Raw genomic sequence first — 21334 nt, 5'->3', positions numbered from 1 at the left:
CCACTTACACATGGTTTAAATTCAGCACTAATGTTTTTGCAGATGAATTTTAGGAGTTGCTTTATTTATAATCTTTATCTGAAATCCGGATCTTCTCCTTTCATTCCTTGATATAATATAGTCAAGAGTAAAGATTTTTGTTTCTCTTATGTGATTGATATCTACACTACTTTTCATTCATCATAATGTCTCCTGATAATATAAGGCGTATAACAGACTATCCATCAATATGTTTCAATATACATTGAAATGATTTAATAGCTTTAATAGGCCCTTAAAGAGTAATTCAGACTTACTGGGCCAATGATGTTTGAACTTTTATTGACGTCTCTATAGTCTAAACAGCCAAAGATAGTTCTTCAAAATGCTCATGTGTGCATTTCCCTCCCCCCACCCCCCGCCAACACACACACACACACACTTTGGGCTCTGATTTTGTTATTTCAGACAGTATGATGCCAGCATAATGTTAGTGAAATGATTGCAACATTGACCATATCTATAATACGCTGCTGTTGCTACATAAACACTGAAAGAAGCCCATTCCATCTGATTTGAAAATCCTAGCAGTCCCAAGTCTTATTTATACAATATTGACAGAGGTCAAGCCAGTCCTAGAGGCACAGGCATTTGTAAATTATGGTAGGCAGAGTGTGTGTAATGAGTTATGCTAAGAAATGGGGGGGGGCAGATTTGCTCAGCGCAGCAATTGTGAAATTTCATATGGTGAGAAAGCAGTTGTCACCATCTATAAACTATAATATGCATTTTAAAATAAAATGTTTAAATAAAACTGGCCTTTCCAAGCTGGTTGCTGACACATAAACCGTTTGTGACACCAGAAATATAGAACCTAGTGCAAAAGAATGTAATCTAGTATCTATCCTGCTTTAACATACGAAGGAGAACAGTTTAACTTCCACTCAAAGTAGGGAAGGAGGTTTTTCTCTTCTTTAATTACCACCTACTCTAAGTACGTGATTTGACATAAATGTTAAAATCTTTCTAGTAGGAGCCTGCAGACATTCTTAAAATACATTTTCAAATGCCTTCTCCAGACTTTGAATTGGGTAGTTGGCAGAACATGGTGATCAGCCCACTGCTACTTCCCAGCAGAAAATCATCACTACTAGGTCTAAAGGGGGAAATCTGTGGGCAAAGAAGGATATGTCATCCACAAAGGAGCTGATCCACTATTGGTTTGGATCAGATTCCAAACTTTGAAACCTTTGAAATTCCCCATCACTAGGTGTATGTGAAGGTCTGCTACATAGAGGCTGTTTTCCTGTGCACTGCAGTTTGGCTGTTTGAAGGTTGGTAGAGACTGTGGTTTTATATATAGGTTAGCTTTGATGAGGCTAGCTTACATCATGCTTTCCCATGTATTTTTGCTATGTTAATGCTAGAATTTGCATGGTGTAACATTTCACCTCATCAGGTGTCAGATCCTACTATTGCCTCAGTTTCTTTCCTTCAGTGGCCAAACAAGCTACAACTGGTGCTTTGTGTTTATTCTTCCCTTCAGGGTCTGGTTCATTAAAATATCTCAAAGCTAGACTCTCCCTTGGCAGTCCATTACACCCTCCTGGAATCTTAATTCCCTCTAAGAGGTTTTGCTCTTGTCCCTCACTGCAGATAGACTTTTCCCTCTGGATCCCCTGGCGGTGCCTCCCTGCTGGTCCCTCTCCTCTTTGCCCTCGTATCCTGGCACCAGGTACCCACTCTTCCTTTCCCCAGTCTTTTGAAACCCCTGGTCTCTCCCTCTCTAATGAAGCAGGCTCCCGCTTATAAGGATGCTGCAATCAACATGGTGCATCATTACCTTACCTAAGCACTGACCCAAGCCCAAATCCATAAACTGGGATTATTTGTAGTTATTGTCTGCACATCCTAAAACTTAGTATTGCTTGGGCACACTCCAGGCAGACATTGGTATGGGGTACAATATTCAAACTCACTTAAGTGTCTTAGATGCCTAAATTCCATTTTAAAAAGTGACTTAGGCACTTAAGGTGAGATTTTCAAAGGCATTTAGGTGTCTAAAAGTAGAGATGGGCACCTAGTGGGATTTTTAAAAGCTTCCAAGCAGGATATATCGCTAATTCCCCTTGAAATCAATAAGACAGACACCTAAGGGATTACGTCCTCCTGATAAGATAGATGGGGGAACACCTAATTTGAGACTCTTGTTTTGGAGCATCTGGGCCTTTGGTTTGAGCTAGGGCTCTGAGCAGCTCATTAGCTGAGGGGCAGTGTGTGACCCAAAGACCTCTTCATGTCAACTGGCAGAGGGCACAGGGGTACATAGAGTAACAGGAATCCCTGGGTTCACCAAAAGAGGTCATGTAAGGTCTCAACTGAAAGCACATGTCACACTGGTCTTCTTAATCATTGTGCCTAGAAGGCAATGCTTGTATTACCAGAGGCTGGTAGAGTCAGGGAGCTGATCCACTGCAGGCACAGAGAAGACTTCCTCATGCTAAAGGCAGGTGGTAGTAAGGTGCCACGTAACACTGGGTACCCCTTGGAAGTGTCACATGGTGTCAGGACTTAGGCACTTTTGTGCATATCCACTGGTGCAAATTTAGGTACTAGGTGATTTAGGCACCTACTGGGTTAGCTGAGTGACAGTTTTAAGAATGCCAGTGGGGCCGAGATGTTGGATTTCACAAATAATGAAAAAGCTGATAAGAGTTTCAATTGATAAAGAATTAAAGTATAGGAATGTAATTAATGCCAATTAACATGGTGTCATAAATATAAAGGGAAGGGTAAACCCCTTTGAAATCCCTCCTGGCCAGGGGAAAGCTCCTCTCACCTGTAAAGGGTTAAGAAGCTAAAGGTAACCTCGCTGGCACCTGACCAAAATCACCAATGAGGAGACAAGATACTTTCAAAAGCTGGGAGGAGGGAGAGAAACAAAGGGTCTGTGTCTGTCTGTATGCTGGTTTCTGCCAGGGATAGACCAGGAATGGAGCCTTAGAACTTTTAGTAAGTAATCTAGCTAGGTATGTGTTAGATTATGATTTCTTTAAATGGCTGAGAAAAGAATTGTGCTGAATAGAATAACTATTTCTGTCTGTGTATCTTTTTTGTAACTTAAGGTTTTGCCTAGAGGGGTTCTCTATGTTTTTGAATCTAATTACCCTGTAAGATATCTACCATCCTGATTTTACAGGGGGGATTTCTTTATTTCTATTTACTTCTATTTTTTATTAAAAGTCTTCTTGTAAAAAACTGAATGCTTTTTCATTGTTCTCAGATCCAAGGGTTTGGGTCTGTGGTCACCTATGCAAATTGGTGAGGCTTTTTATCCAACATTTCCCAGGAAAGGGGGGGTGCAAGTGTTGGGAGGATTGTTCATTGTTCTTAAGATCCAAGGGTCTGGGTCTCTAGTCACCTAGGCAAATTGGTGAGGCTTTATACCAAACCTTGTCCAGGAAGTGGGGTGCAGGGTTTTGGGAAGTATTTTGGGGGGAAGGACGCGTCCAAACAGCTCTTCCCCAGTAACCAGTATTAGTTTGGTGGTGGTAGCGGCCAGTCCAAGGACAACGGGGGGAATATTTTGTACCTTGGGGAAGTTTTGACCTAAGCTGGTAAAGATAAGCTTAGGAGGTTTTTTCATGCAGGTCCCCACATCTGTACCCTAGAGTTCAGAGTGGGGGAGGAACCTTGACACATGGTTTTATAGAAAATAGGTCTTGTAAACAAATCAGCTTTTATTCTTTGATGAGATTATAACTTTGGTTGATAAAGGTAACTGTGTAGATGTAATATACTTAGGCTTTTGTAAGACATATGCTTTAGTACTGCATGACATTCCGATTAAAAATTAGAAGCAGATAATACCAATAAAGCACATGTTAAAAGGATTAAGGACTGGCTAACTGAGAGATCTCAAAGTAGTTATCAAAGGGAAATCATTGAATATGGGAATTTCTATTGGGATTCTGCAAGGATTGATACTATTCAACATTTTCATCAGTGATCTGGAAATAAATATAAAACCATTGCTGATAAAATTTGGCAGAGTGGTAAATAACTATGAGACTAGGGCAGCCATACAGAGAGATATGAATAGCTTGGTAGCCCGGACACATGCATATAAAATGCATTTTACTACAGCCAAATGCAAAGTTACACATGTAGGAACAAGGAACGCAGGTCATACGTATAGAATGTGGGACTGTACATTTCTGGAAATGTTATTCTTAAAAGGATTATGGGTCATAATAGAAAAGCAACTCACAACATGCAAAGCTGTGGCAAAAAGGGTGAATGCAATCATTGGAAGTATAAAAGAGGGAGCAGTGAGTAGGAGCAGGAAGTGATTTTACCTCTGTATATGGCATTTGTGAGTCCTATACTGGGATACTGTATACAGTTTTGGTTCCCAGAATTTAAAAAGGATGTTAAAAAACTGGAGGGTTTTTTATGATTCCTGGGCTGGAGTAAACATTTTAGGGTGAGAGACTTAAAGAGCTCAATCTCTAGTCTAGCAAAAAGAAGATTGAGAGGTGACTTGATTACAGTGTATGAGTTCCTTCACACAAAGAAAATACAAGATACTAAAAGACTTTTTGATCTTTCGGGTAAAGGTATAACAAATTCCAATGGCTGGAAGCTGAAGCCAGACTAGTTCAAATTAAAAATAAGGCACAAATATCTAACTTTGAGGGTGACTAATCATTGGAACAAACTACCCAGGGAAGTGGTGGATTCTCCATCTCTTGATGTCTTTAGTCAAACAAGTTACTGGACTCAAATCAGGGGTAACTGAATGAATTTTAATGATCTGTAATATATAGGAGATCAGACTAGGTCCCTTCTAGCCTTAAACTCTATGAATCTATGAGAGTTTGTCATGCAAGGTGCTGAGGAAAAAAATTGTCAATAACTGGAACTAGGCCTATTTAGAGATTAATGCTCTATATACCATGACCAATTCCCAAAGCCATCCAGGACCCCCGCTCCAACATTAAAGGTCGAATTCAGCCTTCGGTTGAATACACTGCTCCCATTGATTTCAAAATGAAGCAGACGTGAATCTGAAGAAGTCAGTGGGAATTGCACCTGAGGGCAGAAGTCAGCCCTAACTTGAAAAGAATTTTTTTTAAAAAATCACCCTTTTTGTTTTATCGTTTTCTACCTAACAGTGGATTTTGCCCTAAAGAAATAATTTCATATGCATAGATGCAAGGAAACAAACCACAACCTGAAGCAATTGGATTATGGTGTCTGAAGTCCCCTTCACCGATTGTTATTGCTTTAAAAGGGATGAAGACAAAATAGAATTTTATTTAAAAACATGTGAGGACTTTGTGAAAAATACCATCTCACCTGTCACTGTTGTCAGCAAGGTGCCATCAGTGTTGTTGTTATCTCCTTGCTTTAAATGATATGTTGATATGAAAAAATATTGCTGATTCCTGAGCTGGAGAAGAAGAGCTGGTATTTGGCTGAAGGCAAAAAAACTCTCAAGTATAATAATAATTATGTGGCAAACTGTTATCTTGTAGCTCAGTGGCCAATGAACATATCTGATGATTATGAAGAGATGTGTACACCTACTAGGTAAAGAAGAAACTAAAGGGGGGGGGAACAATAAAAAAAGACAGAAATAAAATGTAATACTAGAACAAGTTCAGTGTCTATATATTTTAATTTGCAAATAGTGTACTAATCTTCACAAGTCCTATTGATCTTACCGAATACATAGGAGGTGCCCTACTATTCAAGGTATTCTACTTTTTGCTTGCCAAAAATAGATGACCATATACAAGTGTGGGATGGTATTTTAATGGTATTTTAAATATAGCTATGTATCATCTCTATATTTTTTAAGTGTAATGTTTTATGTGCAGACTGTATCCTAAAAGCATACCTTCTTAGAGGTCTGATATTTAGACATTCGGTCACCCTTTCTAGCATACTCAGAGGAGGATGCTCCCCAGCCGGTAAGCCAGAATCTTTAGCCAGGTTATTTTAATATTAACGTGATCCTGAATAAATAGTGTACGATATGGTATGTTAATGTTCTTTTCTAAATTTGCTTTAATAAAAAGTTTCTAAATAAACAAATAAGTCACTTTGTTCTGCAACAGGGAAAATACATTTTGGGAACAGGAAACAAGACTGGGTTACTGATGCATTTTCAAAGATGCTTGTCATCTTACTTATAATCTGTCTTGGAATCCTTTGATAGATCCACCCCCTGCTTTCTTTTTCAGCCTCCTAGTGAGCAATCCTGACAGCTTTAATTGTCTCTCTCTTCTTGACAGGGATTCTCAAAGTGGTGTTTTCAAATGGAAGTCACCGTGTGAACATTCTTGGATAAAACCGTTGAAGCAAAAAGTGCAAAACAGCTCAGCAAGTTTTATCATAGTCTGTGTAAATATTATATCTGCAATGCAACTCCATTGGATACGCGCACTGAGATGTGTAATGGAATCATATTTTTCACTTCAGGGGAGGGGCAAGAAGGAACAGATATTTTCAGACTTACTTCTTTTTTTCTGCTGCCACTGATTTGTCGGCTCTTGATTTTTGAGAAGACTCCCTCCATCAGCACTGGTGAGGGGAACAGCAGCAATTACCCTCTGCCATGAAAGAAAAAGATCTTTCTTAAAACTTCATAGATTGAATGTGGGCCATTAGGGAATGATAATGTCTTGAGGGATAATAAATCCCTAGTGATAACAAGGAACTAAACTGTACAACACACTTCTTTTATTATGGTGCTCTAGAGAGAAACTGTCTAAATACCCAGACGTTGAGGAACTGTGACTTTAGAGTAGCAGGTGATTACTTACTTCTGTTGTTAGAAAGGGGCAAACCTGAGGTAAGATGAAAAGGATTCTGTCTCTTCAAAATAAGGAAGAATACTGGTTCCCCTCACCAACCTGAGGTAGTATGGTAGATGGTCTGTCAATAAGAAAATCTGAAATAAAAAGGAAGATACTGGAGAGCACACTAAAATGGCCTTGAGAAAAAGAGTGTCTGAGAAGGAACTGGGAATAATCCACTTGGATTTAGAGGGAAGAGTAAATGAAATACTTAATTCTTCAGGTTCAAGGATCCAGGTGAGAGCCTTGCAGCACTTGAAATATTTCTAGTATTCTGAATGGGAACAAATAACTTAGGATGGAAGGATTCCCAGAACAGTTACAAAATTTGAAGGTAAATTGTAACATACAGGTAGGGGAGGAGGGAGCCATGATACACAGGGAGTTGAAGAGGGACGGAGAGTAGTGCCTTATACAAACCTGGAAAGTGATTTGGGTTTACATGGCTACAAGTTTTTGAGAGTATTCTTATTTGTTCTGAACCAGTTTGCACATTCCTAGTCATAAGGGGCCAGATTTAAAAAACAAAACAAAAAAAACCAAACCCTCATCTCCTATTTAGGCTCCTACATAAGAACTGATTTTCCAAAATTGCTCAGAAGCCAGTAGCTACCAGTGTGACACCTCTGGATGAAATAACACAACATCGAAAGTGCCGAGTGCTTCTGATAATCAGACAAAAGAAGCTTACTCATAATACCAAATAAGCTAGGTCAGCCTAGCTCCCCCTGTCGGATTACTGTTGAAACTCTGGAATTGATTTAGTGGGTCACAATCTGTTATTGCATTGATGAGGAGTAACCAGAAATTAATAACTACAGTCTAGTATTCTGTTGTAGTTTGTTTTAAGGAGTATTTGTATTGTGTAATCTTGTGCTCAAAGGAACGAGGTGTGCAGTTTTGGTTTTCTGAAACAAGAAACCATTTATTAAAAAAAAAAAAAAAGGATAGTAGATAGTGTGCAGCCTCAGCAGAGAAAAAGGTTGCCTGACTGTCCTAGGAATAAAACATAATTGGCCTGATAGATTGTGCTTTTTAAAAGATAAACCTTGTTGACATGTCTTTATCATTTAGATACTTTTATAATACACCAAGCAAAATGGAGTACACAGCTTCTCATGATTAGTACTTGAGACAACACGTAAAGAGGGTGTCACAGTTCCTGAGGTAACTGTACCTCTGACCCCTTCCTGGACTCTGTAAGGGAACCCCACTTAAGTCTCAGGCCTCTAGCCATCACCTTTCTTGGGGCAGGATCCCGCAACCCTCTCCCTCCAGACTGGAGAATTAGGCCACAGACTCCTGCAGATGGCCTCACAAGGTCTGACTAGTTCAGCATGTACAATCCTGTTGTTTCAAGGGCAATGACAGGGTTCACCAGTAACCAACCAGCTTCCATATAGCAAAGTACTAGCCATCCAGAACAAAATCATCACAGAAAAAACATGTCATAAAAACAATAAACAGCTTGTACACGTCTAGTTTAGCTAGGGTGACCATATGTCCCATTTTTATAGGGACAGTCCCGTTTTTTGGGACTTTCTTATATAGGCGCCTATTACCCCCCACCCCCTGTTCTGTTTTTTCACAGTTGCTATCTGGTCACCCTAAGTTTAGCAGATAGTTACCCATCTGCCACACAGAGACCTGGGTAGGGTTTAAAGTACTTCAGATCCTTTCTGCAGGGCCTGTCTCTCTTGATCACAGTCTCATGTCATTTCTGTTTTGAAGGCGAGTGACCCCTCTCCCACATATATGATCTCAAGTCCTTCGCATTCTTAGGTATCTTGAATGGTCAACCCAGGATATGGTATTTCCCCAAGGGGTAAAGCGTCAAAAGGACTTGTGTCCTGCTTCTTTTTTCAGGATTGGGGATTTGCATTAATTACACTCCACTGACTTTAGTACCTGCAGGAAACATCTTTTAGCTCACCCATTGAGCCAGGAATACAAGCCACAGCACCTATATAACATTTATAGTATAGATAAAATAGTCTTTGAATATTCCATGTTTCCAAAGCATGTCACAAAGGGCTTTAATGATGCTGAGACTATTTCTGAGGGTGGATGATTGTGAGGCCGGTCCAACATAAAATATAGCCTAAAAAATATGGACTAAAAGGAGGCTATGAGAGCCAGAGGATGGACAATGGTCTGCAAACTAGGCTCTATTCCTGTCCCTATCACTGGACTACAGTGTGACCTTCTACAAGCTGCTTCAGCTTCTGAATCAGCCTTCCTCTAAGGGGATGATAATACTCACCTTTATAACATGCTTGGAGATCTGAAAGTGCTACGTAAGTGTTAAGTGCTATTCATCTCTGAGACTGGGACCTTAAACTCCTTCTTTTTAAAATAAATGGATCAAAAATCCTCAGGGTTTAAACTTTAACTCCTCAGAGTTTACAAATATGAATCAAACAACAACTCCTAAAAAAAAAGTCAGTTCTAGAGGTAAAAACAGCCACCAGCAAGATAACTAGTGAAGATGCATAACTATGTTTCCCTTCCACTTTATTTCAAGTAAAGCCATTTATTTATTACAGATCTTTTGCACTGTCACCGCTTTTATGAGGGACTCTCCTGATCAGCAGTCATTGCCTGAAGAGAGCGATGGATTCTATGCAGGGATTAAGGTAATGCAAATGTCCTTGATTTACTGCACTTATCCAGCATGTCACTGAAGAATATTTGAATATTAACCAACATACTCTGGAACACAATATGCAAGAAAATAGGATTTGATGATCATAATTAATGTAAAAAGAAAAGGAGTACTTGTGGCACCTTAGAGACTAACCAATTTATTTGCTGGGTGGGAGGAGGTATTTTTTCATGCTTTGTGTGTATATAAAAATATCTTCTACACTTTCCATAGTATGCATCCGATGAAGTGAACTGTAGCTCACGAAAGCTTATGCTCAAATAAATTGGTTAGTCTCTAAGGTGCTACAAGTACTCCTTTTCTTTTCGCGAATACAGACTAACATGGCTGTTACTCTGAAACCTATAATTAATGTAGCTTCTACACGCCCAGTGAGAAAATGTCCTAATAAATTACGTGCCATTCTGTAAGCCTTTCTAAAGCATTCACGGTACTGTCTAGGTGCTGACACTGTCAGAACATAAAAAATATCCAAAAGTGCTCCATGCACCCTCTAGCACATGTCCAGATGCATTCCAGTAACTATGTACAAGGTTAGGAGTGCCAGAGCTATGTGAAGTGGATCTAATCTACCTGGATTTCAGAAAAGCATTTGATATAGTTCTACTTGGAACTTATTAGTTAAATTGGAGTAAATGGTGATTAATATGAGAATCAAAAATGTGGGTAAGGAACTGGATAAAGGGGAAACTACAATGGGTCATGCTGAAACATGAACTATCAGGCTGCAGGGAGGTTACTGGTGGAGTTTGTCAGGGATTGGTCTTGAGACCAATCTTCATTAACATTTTCTTCAATGACCTTGGCACAAAAAAGTGGCAGTGCACTAATAAAATTTGCAGATGACACTAAATTGAGAAGTATTGCCAATACAAAGGAGGATTGTAACATAAGACAGGAAGATTTGGCTGACCTTGAAAACTGGAGTAATGGAAATGGGACAACATTTAATAGTGTGAAGTGCAGGGTCATGCACTTTGGGACTAAACAACAAGAATTTTTGCTGTAAACTGGAGACTTATCAGTTGGAAGAGAAAGACTTGGGGGTATTGGTTCATCACCAGATGACTATGAGCCGCCAGTGTGATGTGGTCACTGGTGAGACCTCATCTGGACTACTGTGTGCAATCCTGGTCTCCCATGTTTAAGAAAGATGAATTCAAACTGGAAGAGGCGCAGAGAAGAGCTACTGGGATGATCAGAAGAATGGAGAACCTACTTTATGAGAGGAGACTTAAGGAGGTTGGCTTGTTTAGCCTCACAAAATGAAGGTTGAGTGGAGATATGATTGCTCTCCAGAAATACATAAGAAGGCTAAACATTAGGGAGTGAAAGAAGTTATTTACATTAAGGGCCAATGTTGGCACAAAGCCAAATTAATACACACTGGCCACCAACAAGTTTAAGCTTTAAATTAGACTAAGGTTTCTAACCATCAGAGGAGTAAAGTTCTGGAACAGCCTTCCATGAGGAGTAGTGGGGGCAAAACATCTCACTTGTTTCAAAACTGAGTTTATGGAGGGGGTGGTATGATTAGGTAGCCTACAATGGCATATGGTCCATCTGTAATGGCTATTAGCAAATGTCTCCAACGGCTGGCGATGGGACACTAGATGGGGAGGGCTCTGAGTTACTACAGAGAATTCTTTCCCAAGTATCTGGCTAGTGGGGCTTGCCAGCAAACTCATGATCCAATAGATCACCAAATTTGGGGCTAGAAGGAGTTTTCCCCTAGATCAGATTGACAGAGACTGTTCTTTGTCTGTTTGTTTGTTTCTTTGTCTGTTTGTTTTTGCCTTCTTCTGCATCATGGGGCATGACTCACTTGCTGGTTTGAAATAGAGGAAATGATGGATTCTCTGTAACTTGAAGTCTTTAAATTAAGATTTGATGACTTAAGTAACTCAGCCAGAGGTTATGGGTCTATTACAGGTGTGGGTGGGTGAGGTTCTGTGGTCTGTAATGTGCAGGAGCTCAGACTAGATGATTATGGTGGTCTTTTCTAGCCTCAAAGTCTATGAATTTAAGTCGGAATATCACTGCATTCAGACCATAAGGATGAGGAGAGAAAAATGAAATACTAATGAACACCTGGATAAGGTCAAAGGAAAAGACTGAAAAATCATGCTTATGGGTAGACTGCCTTACGTGATTATTTAATTTTGGAAGGTAATTAGATACCACTTTGATGGCTGCAGTATAGAATGATAGAGAATGGATTTGGTAGTTGTTTCCAAACAAAATATTGTTTTCACATCATTTTGTGTTCAATTTTGAATGCTCTTTGGTCCAGTGGCCATGCCTTGTAGTACTAGTGTAGTATTCACATTATTCTCTAGGATTTACCTATACTAAATACAGAGAATACTGCAAGTACCCTGTTAATGTTATTTAGTTATCAAAGGCAAAATAGGAGCATTTTTATGAGCAACCACCGTATAAAGATCCAGATGTGCCTCTAGATAAATGTGCACAGTTCCCCCTGAAGTCAATAGGAGCTGATCTAGTGCAACCAAAAGCAAAATTCAACCCACAGGTTATCACAAAACATACTTGGATCCATAGTAGTGAAAAGCATTGTCCTGTATAAATGAAATACATAATTATGCAGAGCCAGAGTGTCTCTTGGGCTACACACCCATGCAGGGGCATTAAAGGGAGATAGCCCCAGCTCATATGTATGCACTATCCAGACTTTGGGTTCAGATGGACAAGGTTAAGAGTGCTGTGTACTAGCTACTTTCCCACCAGAGCAGATGAGCAAGGAGGGAGTGGGGAATGGCTGGAGTCTTGGCTTTGCTCTGGAATGCACAAGACAGCAGAGCTGTGCTGGCATAGAAGGAGAAATAATCTGCTTCACGTATGAGCCACTAACCGATTATTTTCCCCTGGTGCAAGAACCGGGAACAAGGAGGGAATTGCACTTAACTGCCCTGCTCCTGGGGCAGTGTGCCAATGTGCCACCTCATACGCTTGTATAGGGCTTGTGGCACTGTCAGACTCTAGCCTATGACCAGTGAAAATATACCGCTCAATGCATTGTAATTAGTTCTTTTTTTAAAGTGATACTGGAAAAAAAATGATTCCATGCTATCCTATTGTTGTCAGGACTTCTTTTTTTAAAAAAAGATTCTTTTCAGACCAGGAAATAAGAAACTGTTACAGACTACTGATGACAACTGCAAATAGTTTCCTAATTCCTGAACATACCGTAAAAGCTTAAAAAGCAATTTTACCTTTTGAAATTAGAGACAATGATTACTTTATCATGAATTTGTAAGTTTTTTTGGTTAAAAAGAAAAAAAATCATTTTTTATGTTTCAGAAATATCCATTTTGCCTTATTTTTCTGTCACAATTATCTAAGATTGATCATCTATTTTACTTCCAGTTTACACCAGAGTCACTACAAATTGCAGAGGATGACAAAGAACATGTTTTGACCATTCTAAGTACTGTACCTATTATCTGCCAAGGTCAAGGTGACATCTGTAAAATTACTTTACAGCTGAAAACTGAAGATTCTGGTAAGAGATTTGTACATTGTAGTTAATTCATTGTGACTACTTACTTTTTGCAACTTATATGGTACAATGAATTTAAAGGAAAATTATAACATTTAGATAACATTAAATAGTTGACAAAACTAAATAGCTTGTTAGCTTGTAAAAAAAAGTAGATGAAAAAATCACTCATGGTTTGTTGCCGGTACATTAAGCAATTTCAATAATAGCTACATCATAGTTCATTGTGATTTATTAGAGAAATAATGATAAAGAAAAGGATTTTTTTAAACATTTAGGGTTATAAAATAGCATTGCAAGGTTCTGCATTCTGAATGTTTCTTAACCAGAGTGACACTCAGAACAATCTCATCACTTATTGATGGTCACTCAGAACATCATCATCAGATAATTCAAGAGCTGGATCAATAATAAATAAATAATTGAACGGATTTTGTATCTTTTTCTGGATAAATTGTGATTTTATTGATGTTAGAAACATATGGTTAGGTCCAGTCAGTATCCCAAAGAACCTACGCTATAAAATCTCAGTTCTACAAAGAAATAAGCACATGTAACTTTACACACTTGAGGAGTCCAAATGACTTCAGTGGGACTATTCATCTATGTAACGTTATACACATGTTTAAGTCTTTTCACCATCAGGACCTCAAAGACTTTTGGACAGAGAAGAAAATCATGAAACATTATAGATATTGTTTTGTATCCCATAGAACCTAATTTTCCCAGTAACAGTACATACCCCAAGAAGGGTGTAGAAGTTAGGAATTTAGTAGTTTTTCCCTTTTAAAAATATCAAGAATTAGTTCTACATTACATTCCTTTTCTAGAAAATGAAAATATAATGGGGGTTTTTTTATTGGTTTGTTTTCTGGTTTTCATTTGTTTGGGGTTTTTTGGTGGACTGGAACATGATAGTGACAAGGTGGGTGAGCTAATATCTTTTGTTGGACCAATTTCTGTTGGTGAAAGAGACAATCTTTCAAGCTCCACAGAGCTTGTCTCTCTCATATCCTGGGACCAACATGGCAACAACAACACTGGATTAATTTTTGTGACATACTATTGATTACTTTCTAAGTTGTTTGCTTGGGAATGTTAGCAAATTTTATCTAAAGAAACATTTTGCCATCTTAATCAGCAAATATTTTTCCCAAGGCCAAAGTGATGTAATTCTGCTCACATCCAGAAATTATGGCTATTCATTGTCCATTTTTATCACCTAACAACCAAATTTTCTATCAAGGGACTGATTCCGCTGCCCTCCAGTGTATGCTGGTTCCCTTGAAGTCAATGGGAGTTGCTTTTGGGGACAGGATCACAATATCAGGCCCACCAGAACATTTGTCCACCTGTTAAATGTAGTATCTCATCTTAAAAACTCAAGGCAAAACAACATACAAGCTCTGAGATTTTTTTTTCTTCAAAATAACAGAAAGTGTGACTTTTGCTATGTGCTGGTTTTACCACTGGTAAGAATTTTTTAAACAACCCCTGCTCCACGGGTGAAATCCTGGAGCCACTGAAATCAATGGCAAAGTACCCTTAGACTTTAATGAGGCCAGGATTTCACCCCAAATCTTTGCCACTGACGTATACATTACATAGAACTTCTCCTAAAACGAAACAAAAAAATCAATAATCCTCTACTGAGGTTCAGTCTACCACCCCACTCTTTCTTCTCATTCTTTTTTAATCTCCCTGATGTTCAGAAACATGCATTTAAATGATCTGAAATCCCTCTACTTTTCTTCCCAATCCTCAGCACACGCACAGACAACAAAGGGGATAAAAAGGCATTCAAAATGAGAACATAACTCAGTGATCTAAGATGAACTGTACCTGTGGTTTCAGCAGCTGTTAGCTTCCATACATGGAGTGGTTTGAATTTGCACGTGACTTAGTGGTGCACTGATCTGCATATTCCTCTTGATGGCCTGGCTGTGTCAGCCTACCAAGTGAGCATTCTTTAAACTCACAGGGTCAGATTTGTAAAGGTATTTAGGTGTGTAAATATGCAGATAGGCACATAGTGGAATTTTCAAAAGCACCAGAGCAGGTTAGGCACCTTTGAAAATCTGGCTGATGACAAAATTTATGAGCAGCGAGCTAACAAGACTGCAGAAGCCATTCTGCCAAAGTTAGCATCTAACACAAACTTGCTTGGCAGGAGCCCACTCCCTTTTCACTGCATGTTTTATCAGTCTCTTAATATTCTAAGGGAGACTGACCGAGAAAGTTTCCAGAAGTAGATTTATTTTCAATGTGTTAATGAACTTGACAAGTTGGTGCTGAGAGGTGCAGAGATGGAGATACAACTGTACCAATTAACTAGCCTTGAAAAGAAGCTGTTACAGAAGTGGCAAGTTTCTGTCCCTTTTAATCATCTAATTTATGTAGTTTAAACTAATAACCAACTGTTGCCCTTGATTGGTCCACCCTGAAGCTGTTTGTCTATGTGTCACTGGCCCACATATATTCAACTGAGATGCTAAATGTCTATAAACATCTTCTCCTTTATGTATGCATATGCACTGTGCAAGAATGTTTATTCAATGCTTTAGTTGCATTTGTTTTTTGTTTGAAAGAAAGCTACAGCCTTTTAAATACTGTAAGATTTAAATTGGCCACACTCCTACACATTGGAAATAAAGGCTATTTTAGTTTTTATTCATTTATGCCAAAAGAAATTAAATGACAAACTCCATGTTGAGTTGAGTCCATTTAACACCACTGTTGTGTAAATTATATAGGTAATAAGCATTGAGAAAGCCAATTAAAAGCATAGAAATATATCTCTACGTTTAGATAATACAATTAATCCGAGGACACAACAGAGCTGTTGTGCTGCTTGTTTTATGTGTACCACTGTTACTTCAACAAGATTATTTTGTTTGATTTTAAACTTTTGCTCTGTGAGCAAACCTCACATGGTTACAAGAGCAATAACTATCCTTTGTGGAAAGCTTCTGTTTAACTGGCTAAAAAAAACTTGAAAATTATCCAGAACTTTGCTATACAATTGTAAGCCAGCCTTTAAGGATTTGATATCAGAGATACCTCTCTATGCCATAGTTCAATTTGTATAGAATCTATGGGTTTAATCTCAGTTATATTGTATAGGTCTTTTCTATAATGCTGATTTTTTGGAAATACTTTTGAATATTTTTATGAGTTCTGAATATAAATTAAGAAGCAAATCCATGAATTATGAATAATTGCTTTGTTTTTACCAAATTAATCCATTCCCGACATTTCTTGTCATACTGTAGGTGTTGGCTCAGACTGTGGAAACTGGGTAAAATCCTGGGCCCGCTGAAGTCAATGGCAAATTTTCTGTTGACTTCAATAGGGCCACGATTTCCCCTTGTGTGTTCAAAGAAACCATTGGCCTTTTCAATGGATCACTTTGGGCTCAGGAACATCCTGGATGTCTCAGTTTTTTGTCCCTTAGAGGCAGCAACCCTGTCTCAGTCCAGTTCTTAGTGGATAAGCGTGCACATGAAAAAACACCAATAGATGGCACTAACAGGACCCCAGATTTGTGACCTTAAAAATGGAGGCTAATGACTGAAAAGGCATGGAGACAGCTACCCTCTCACCCATAGAGGAGGTCATTTAGGTAAGAGCTGAAGCACAGTGGCAGAGCTGCATGAGTAATCTTACAATGTCATTGCCTCGCCAGCTCTGTGAGTAGCCAGATTCAGTCCCCAGCTCTCCAGCACTTTTCTATCTACGTTACATGCTTGTCTAGCTCCCATTCCCTTAGTACCCAAGCAGCTCTTAATCTTTGAATGTATTTATCCTCACAATCTGACTGTAAGGTTGAGAAGTGCTATTATCTCCAATTTATAGATGGAGAATTGAGGCACTTGCCCATGGTTCCACAGGAAGTCTGTGGCAGAGCGGGAAGTTGAACCTAGGTCTCTCAAGTCTTAGACTAGGACCCTAACCACTGCACCATCCTCTGTCTCAGGCATAAGCTGATAATAATTTTGTAAGTACCTTGGCAGGTGCATCTTCCTGAAACATAGTTTTATTCCTTGTCATGAGAATTATCCATCTTCATCCCATGGGCTCTTCCCCATATGGATAAGAGGGTCACTTGATAAGATATTTGCATCTGTGAATACAAAGGCATGCAATTGGGTCTTCATAAAAACATCTATTGGGAGAAGAAATGCAGTGACCATTTGCATAGCGATATCAGATCAAGTTAAGTCATAACAACAGTTTTCACACAAAACCCATGTGGTTTTGATTAATGTGTGTGTCTGAAAGTAGAACATTTATGTCTGACAGTAAAGAAGGTGGGGACAACCAGGTAATATATTTTCTCAGGCTCAATGTTCCTGTTCATTTTAGATAACCTATTATTGGGGCCCCCAAACATAGCCCTTTCAGCATGCCAGGTGGATCTCCTGCATATGCCCTGTGCAGAAGACAGTTGTGCAAGAGCCTTTCTCACTGTGACAGCTGTGACAGACTTTGCCCAGGATGGAGACCGCATCAGCTATATCAGAGCGGAGCCAGTCACAAGGAGCGAACTACTCTGGAGAGCTTATGCGCCAAAGGATGTAAAGGTTGGTTACTCAAATAGCGTGGAAAACATGGCAAACTTCAGTGGGAGTTTTGCTATGAAGGGAGACGGGGGAAAAATCAATAAGTCTTAGCTGTATAATCTTCCTCATTGTGAGCACATTAACCCAGCACAGTGACTTAATATGCCAAAGAAATCAATATGTGGAGTGTTTTGCTTTAACAGGTTTGTTTTGATTATCAGCCAGGACATTAGTAGGGCCAACAGCTGGATTCTACACACAGTCACATTTGTATGTGTGTGTGTTTTGGGAGGAGGGAGGGCTGGTTTGGAACTGTCAATTCTTTAGGAGGAAAAGAAAACACTCAGGGGAAGAAATTCCAAAAGAGCGCATAACCCACACTGAAATTGTGGTTCGTAGAGCAAAGCAAAGGCAAAGCTTCTCTGCAAGAACGCTTCTGTTGGTTATGATTCCCCACTGAACAACAGAATAAATACAGGGTTGGAGAGTGGCCTGGTAATTTGAGAAGGGGACTGAGAGTCAGGACTCTGGTGTTCTATTTTCAGCTCTGCCAGTAATTATGAGGTCTCTAATGAGGCACTTAACCTCTCTGTATCTCTATTTATCCATGTATAAAATGGGCATTATTAATATAATGAGAATTAATTAATGAGCCAAATCCTGCTTCCTTTACTTACATTTACTTCAGTAGGCCTGTTCAAGTGAGTGAGGCACACACGATTTGTCTCATTGTTTGTGGCCCGGTGATTCTCAGATGAGAGCTCTGATAGAAGTCCACAGTTATATTATGATGTGATAGACTAAAAGGACCACAGTGCCAGAACATACATATCACTCAGCTAAAGTTCACAAAGAGGTGACAAAACCAATGTAGCGCATTTTTAGCAATAGAAGACATACTCCTGATTAATGAACTATATGGTCCTGATTTATGTGCATCATTTACCTCAAGACCCAAAGAGTGACACTGATTCTATTCTCACTTACCCTGGCTGTACAATGGTATTACCTCAATGATTTCAGTGGTGTTTCGCATGATTTGCACTGGAGGAAATGAGGTGAAAATTAGATCCACAGTACTTATTTGTATCTTTAAAACGTATAATGACAAACGTGTGTACATTTCCTTTCTTCCTCAATATAGTCTTTATCTTTAATATTTTAAATATTGTCCTTATGATGATAAAGGCAACTTTAATCTAGTTCAATACAAATGCAATGCAGTTAGCTCAATGCTATCAAACATATTAATTTTTGATGGCATTCATGTTTCTATTAAAACATGAGAACTGAGCAAATGTAAAGTTGAATTAACTATTTTAAAAATAAATTAAATTTGATCCCAGTAAAGCAGGCTTTATCCATAGAAAGAACAAAAAAAATCCCACTTTACTGTTGATGTTTTGCAAGCAATTAGAGGCATTAATGTGAAACACCTCTGCCAGCATAGCCAAGAAAAATTTCAGGATGATATATTAAAATCAAAATAGTCCTTGGATACTGCAGGCTTCCTAATAAATCTCAAAATTTACCTAGAAATGGAATGGCTGAAGCGTGCAGAATGATTTGAGAGAAATTCAGGTCCCCACTAACCTAGGAAGCAAATATACTGCACTCTTTGCATTCATTCAGTAATTAAAAGAGCTGGAGTGAAAGAAAGAGAGAGAGAGAGAGAGAGAGTTGGGATGTGGTGATAGTGTTAATAGAGAAAATCCTTTTACATCATTTTTGGTAGATACAACAATATTTGAGTTCAGGCCAAAACATTTTTCACGGAGGACTTCACTTCTGCATTCCTCAAGGAGTGAACCCTAACACCTGTGGGTGGCCAGCGTACAAGAGGTGTCAGAGTGGTGTCACTACAAGGCTGTTGATGTGTATACAAAAGTACAAACTCTTCATTTGAGGTGCTCATCTCCATAAGAGAAGCCTGCCTTCTCCCATTCATCCATTAGTTTAAATCACCCCTATTCCTAAAGACTACATGATGACCAATTCCACATGGCTGCACAATGACAAAGGGAGGAGCAAGGACCCCTCCACCTTTTCCCCCTGCTTCACACCCCATGTCACAACTATTTGAATTGCATTTCTGGGTGCCTGATGAAGTGCAGAGTGTGCACCTAAGATGCATCCCTCTGGGAGCAGATAGTCAAAGCAAGCAAAGAGTAGACGGCCATGGCCAGAGAATGGGGGTAGGCTGGCTGCATGTATGGGAGCATGTTGCATCCCATAAAGGGGTGTCACAAATGGCTCATCCTTCCCCCAGTGCAAATGGGGCCCTTTGCACCACAACTTACTATAGGCTGTGTGCAAATAGCACACTGATTCTACATTATCAAGGTGAGAACTAGATATTACATTATGCAATACACCTTCACCAAGAGGCACCTTTTGGGCAGCAATGTGGCAATAGTCTTGTCTCTCTGTCCAGTGGATGGGCGATGCAAAGGACCTCTACAGGGAGCAGGTGTAGCAAGTGCCACAAGTAAGTGTGTTCCCCCACAGCATCATTGGAGGTATTGGGTATTCTCCTAGTTTTTGCAGGCATAATATCTCCAAGGGTTCCTGACTCCTCATGCCATTTCTGCTCCCACATGGCTGAAATTCTTAGGGGTTATTGCTGATCTAATTTAAGATAGACAGTTTACATTGCTGTAACTGAGAGAAGCCTTAGTACAGCTCTTTATCCTTCACCCAATTTTGATGGCTCCCACAACCTTGAAGTCAAGGGAGACTGCACCGATTCCTTGACACCAGAGGGGTTTACTCTGGATTTACAATGTAATTGATCTTAGAACCTGGTCCACAGTCTGCATCACAAATTAATTAAATATTCAAAATATGGATTAAGGTCAAACCTATGGACCTGTAGTAGTACAGGCTACAAATCATGCTAATTATCCATAATTAAGCCATACCTTAGGCTTTAAAATTATTGTGATTTAATGAGTGTTCTACATTCTTGGTAATTTCTAGGTGGGATTCTGCGTCTTAATAGGAACTTTAGCAGGAAAAGATTCTCTTTTACCAAACAGGGTAAAGAAATACAATAAATTGAGGTAGGTGAAATAATAGTACATCCAGCTCCCAGGCAGTATGTGATTAAACTAAAATTGTTTAAAAAGGAAGTCTATTCTATTCTGCATCATGTTTTATAAGTCAGATTTCAGTTTGTACTTGTCACTTGAATGCTACACATAAAGTTTTGTGAGGGAAAATAATGAAGAGAAACTGCTGCATAGGTTATATTCATTACACATTTTATATTAACCAGGTCACAGTTCAAGACCTCCCAACAGGGAACTGCTACTCTTTCACTGATCCAAACATTATCACATTTGATGGAAGGTGAGTATTCTTTCTACCTTGAAATAATTTGGCTTGATTGTTGTAGTTTTCAGTTCCTGAATGCAGCATATGGTGTTCCATCAGAATACCCTAGGAGTGTTATAATAGTTTGTTATTAGTGATTGATACAGTGCTTTGGAGAAAAATCATTGTTCTTTTCCAAAAGTTTAAATTCGTGTTTAAAAAAAATGATGTGAGTTATTTATTTTGAAGCTAAAATGTTTCTTAGATTTACTAGTTTTTGTCAAAACAAAGTGTTAAATTCTGCAACCCTTGATTGAGCAAAACTCCCATTGATGACTCCAGGAGTTTTGCCTGATTCAAATATTTGCTTGATTAAGGACTACAGAATTAGAACCAGATCCTCTCAGATTGTCTCCCAGATTTC

The 21334-nt window shown here is 39.0% G+C and overlaps 1 protein-coding gene across 1 annotated transcript in view; it reads left to right on the top strand.

Moving 5' to 3' along the window:
* Window positions 1-21334, top strand: part of LOC140895919 (von Willebrand factor D and EGF domain-containing protein-like) — a 282268-nt gene that overhangs the window by 27936 nt on the left and 232998 nt on the right. The window contains 4 exon segments of the mRNA XM_073306827.1: window positions 9392-9481; window positions 12901-13036; window positions 17399-17616; window positions 20873-20946. Coding sequence (XP_073162928.1) covers window positions 9392-9481; window positions 12901-13036; window positions 17399-17616; window positions 20873-20946 — 518 coding nt within the window.

The sequence above is a fragment of the Lepidochelys kempii genome, chromosome 11 (assembly GCF_965140265.1).
Source record: "Lepidochelys kempii isolate rLepKem1 chromosome 11, rLepKem1.hap2, whole genome shotgun sequence".
Lineage (NCBI taxonomy): Eukaryota > Metazoa > Chordata > Testudines > Cheloniidae > Lepidochelys > Lepidochelys kempii.
The sequence above is the reverse complement of the archived record's forward strand: the minus strand, read 5'-3'. Positions and strand labels throughout refer to the sequence as shown.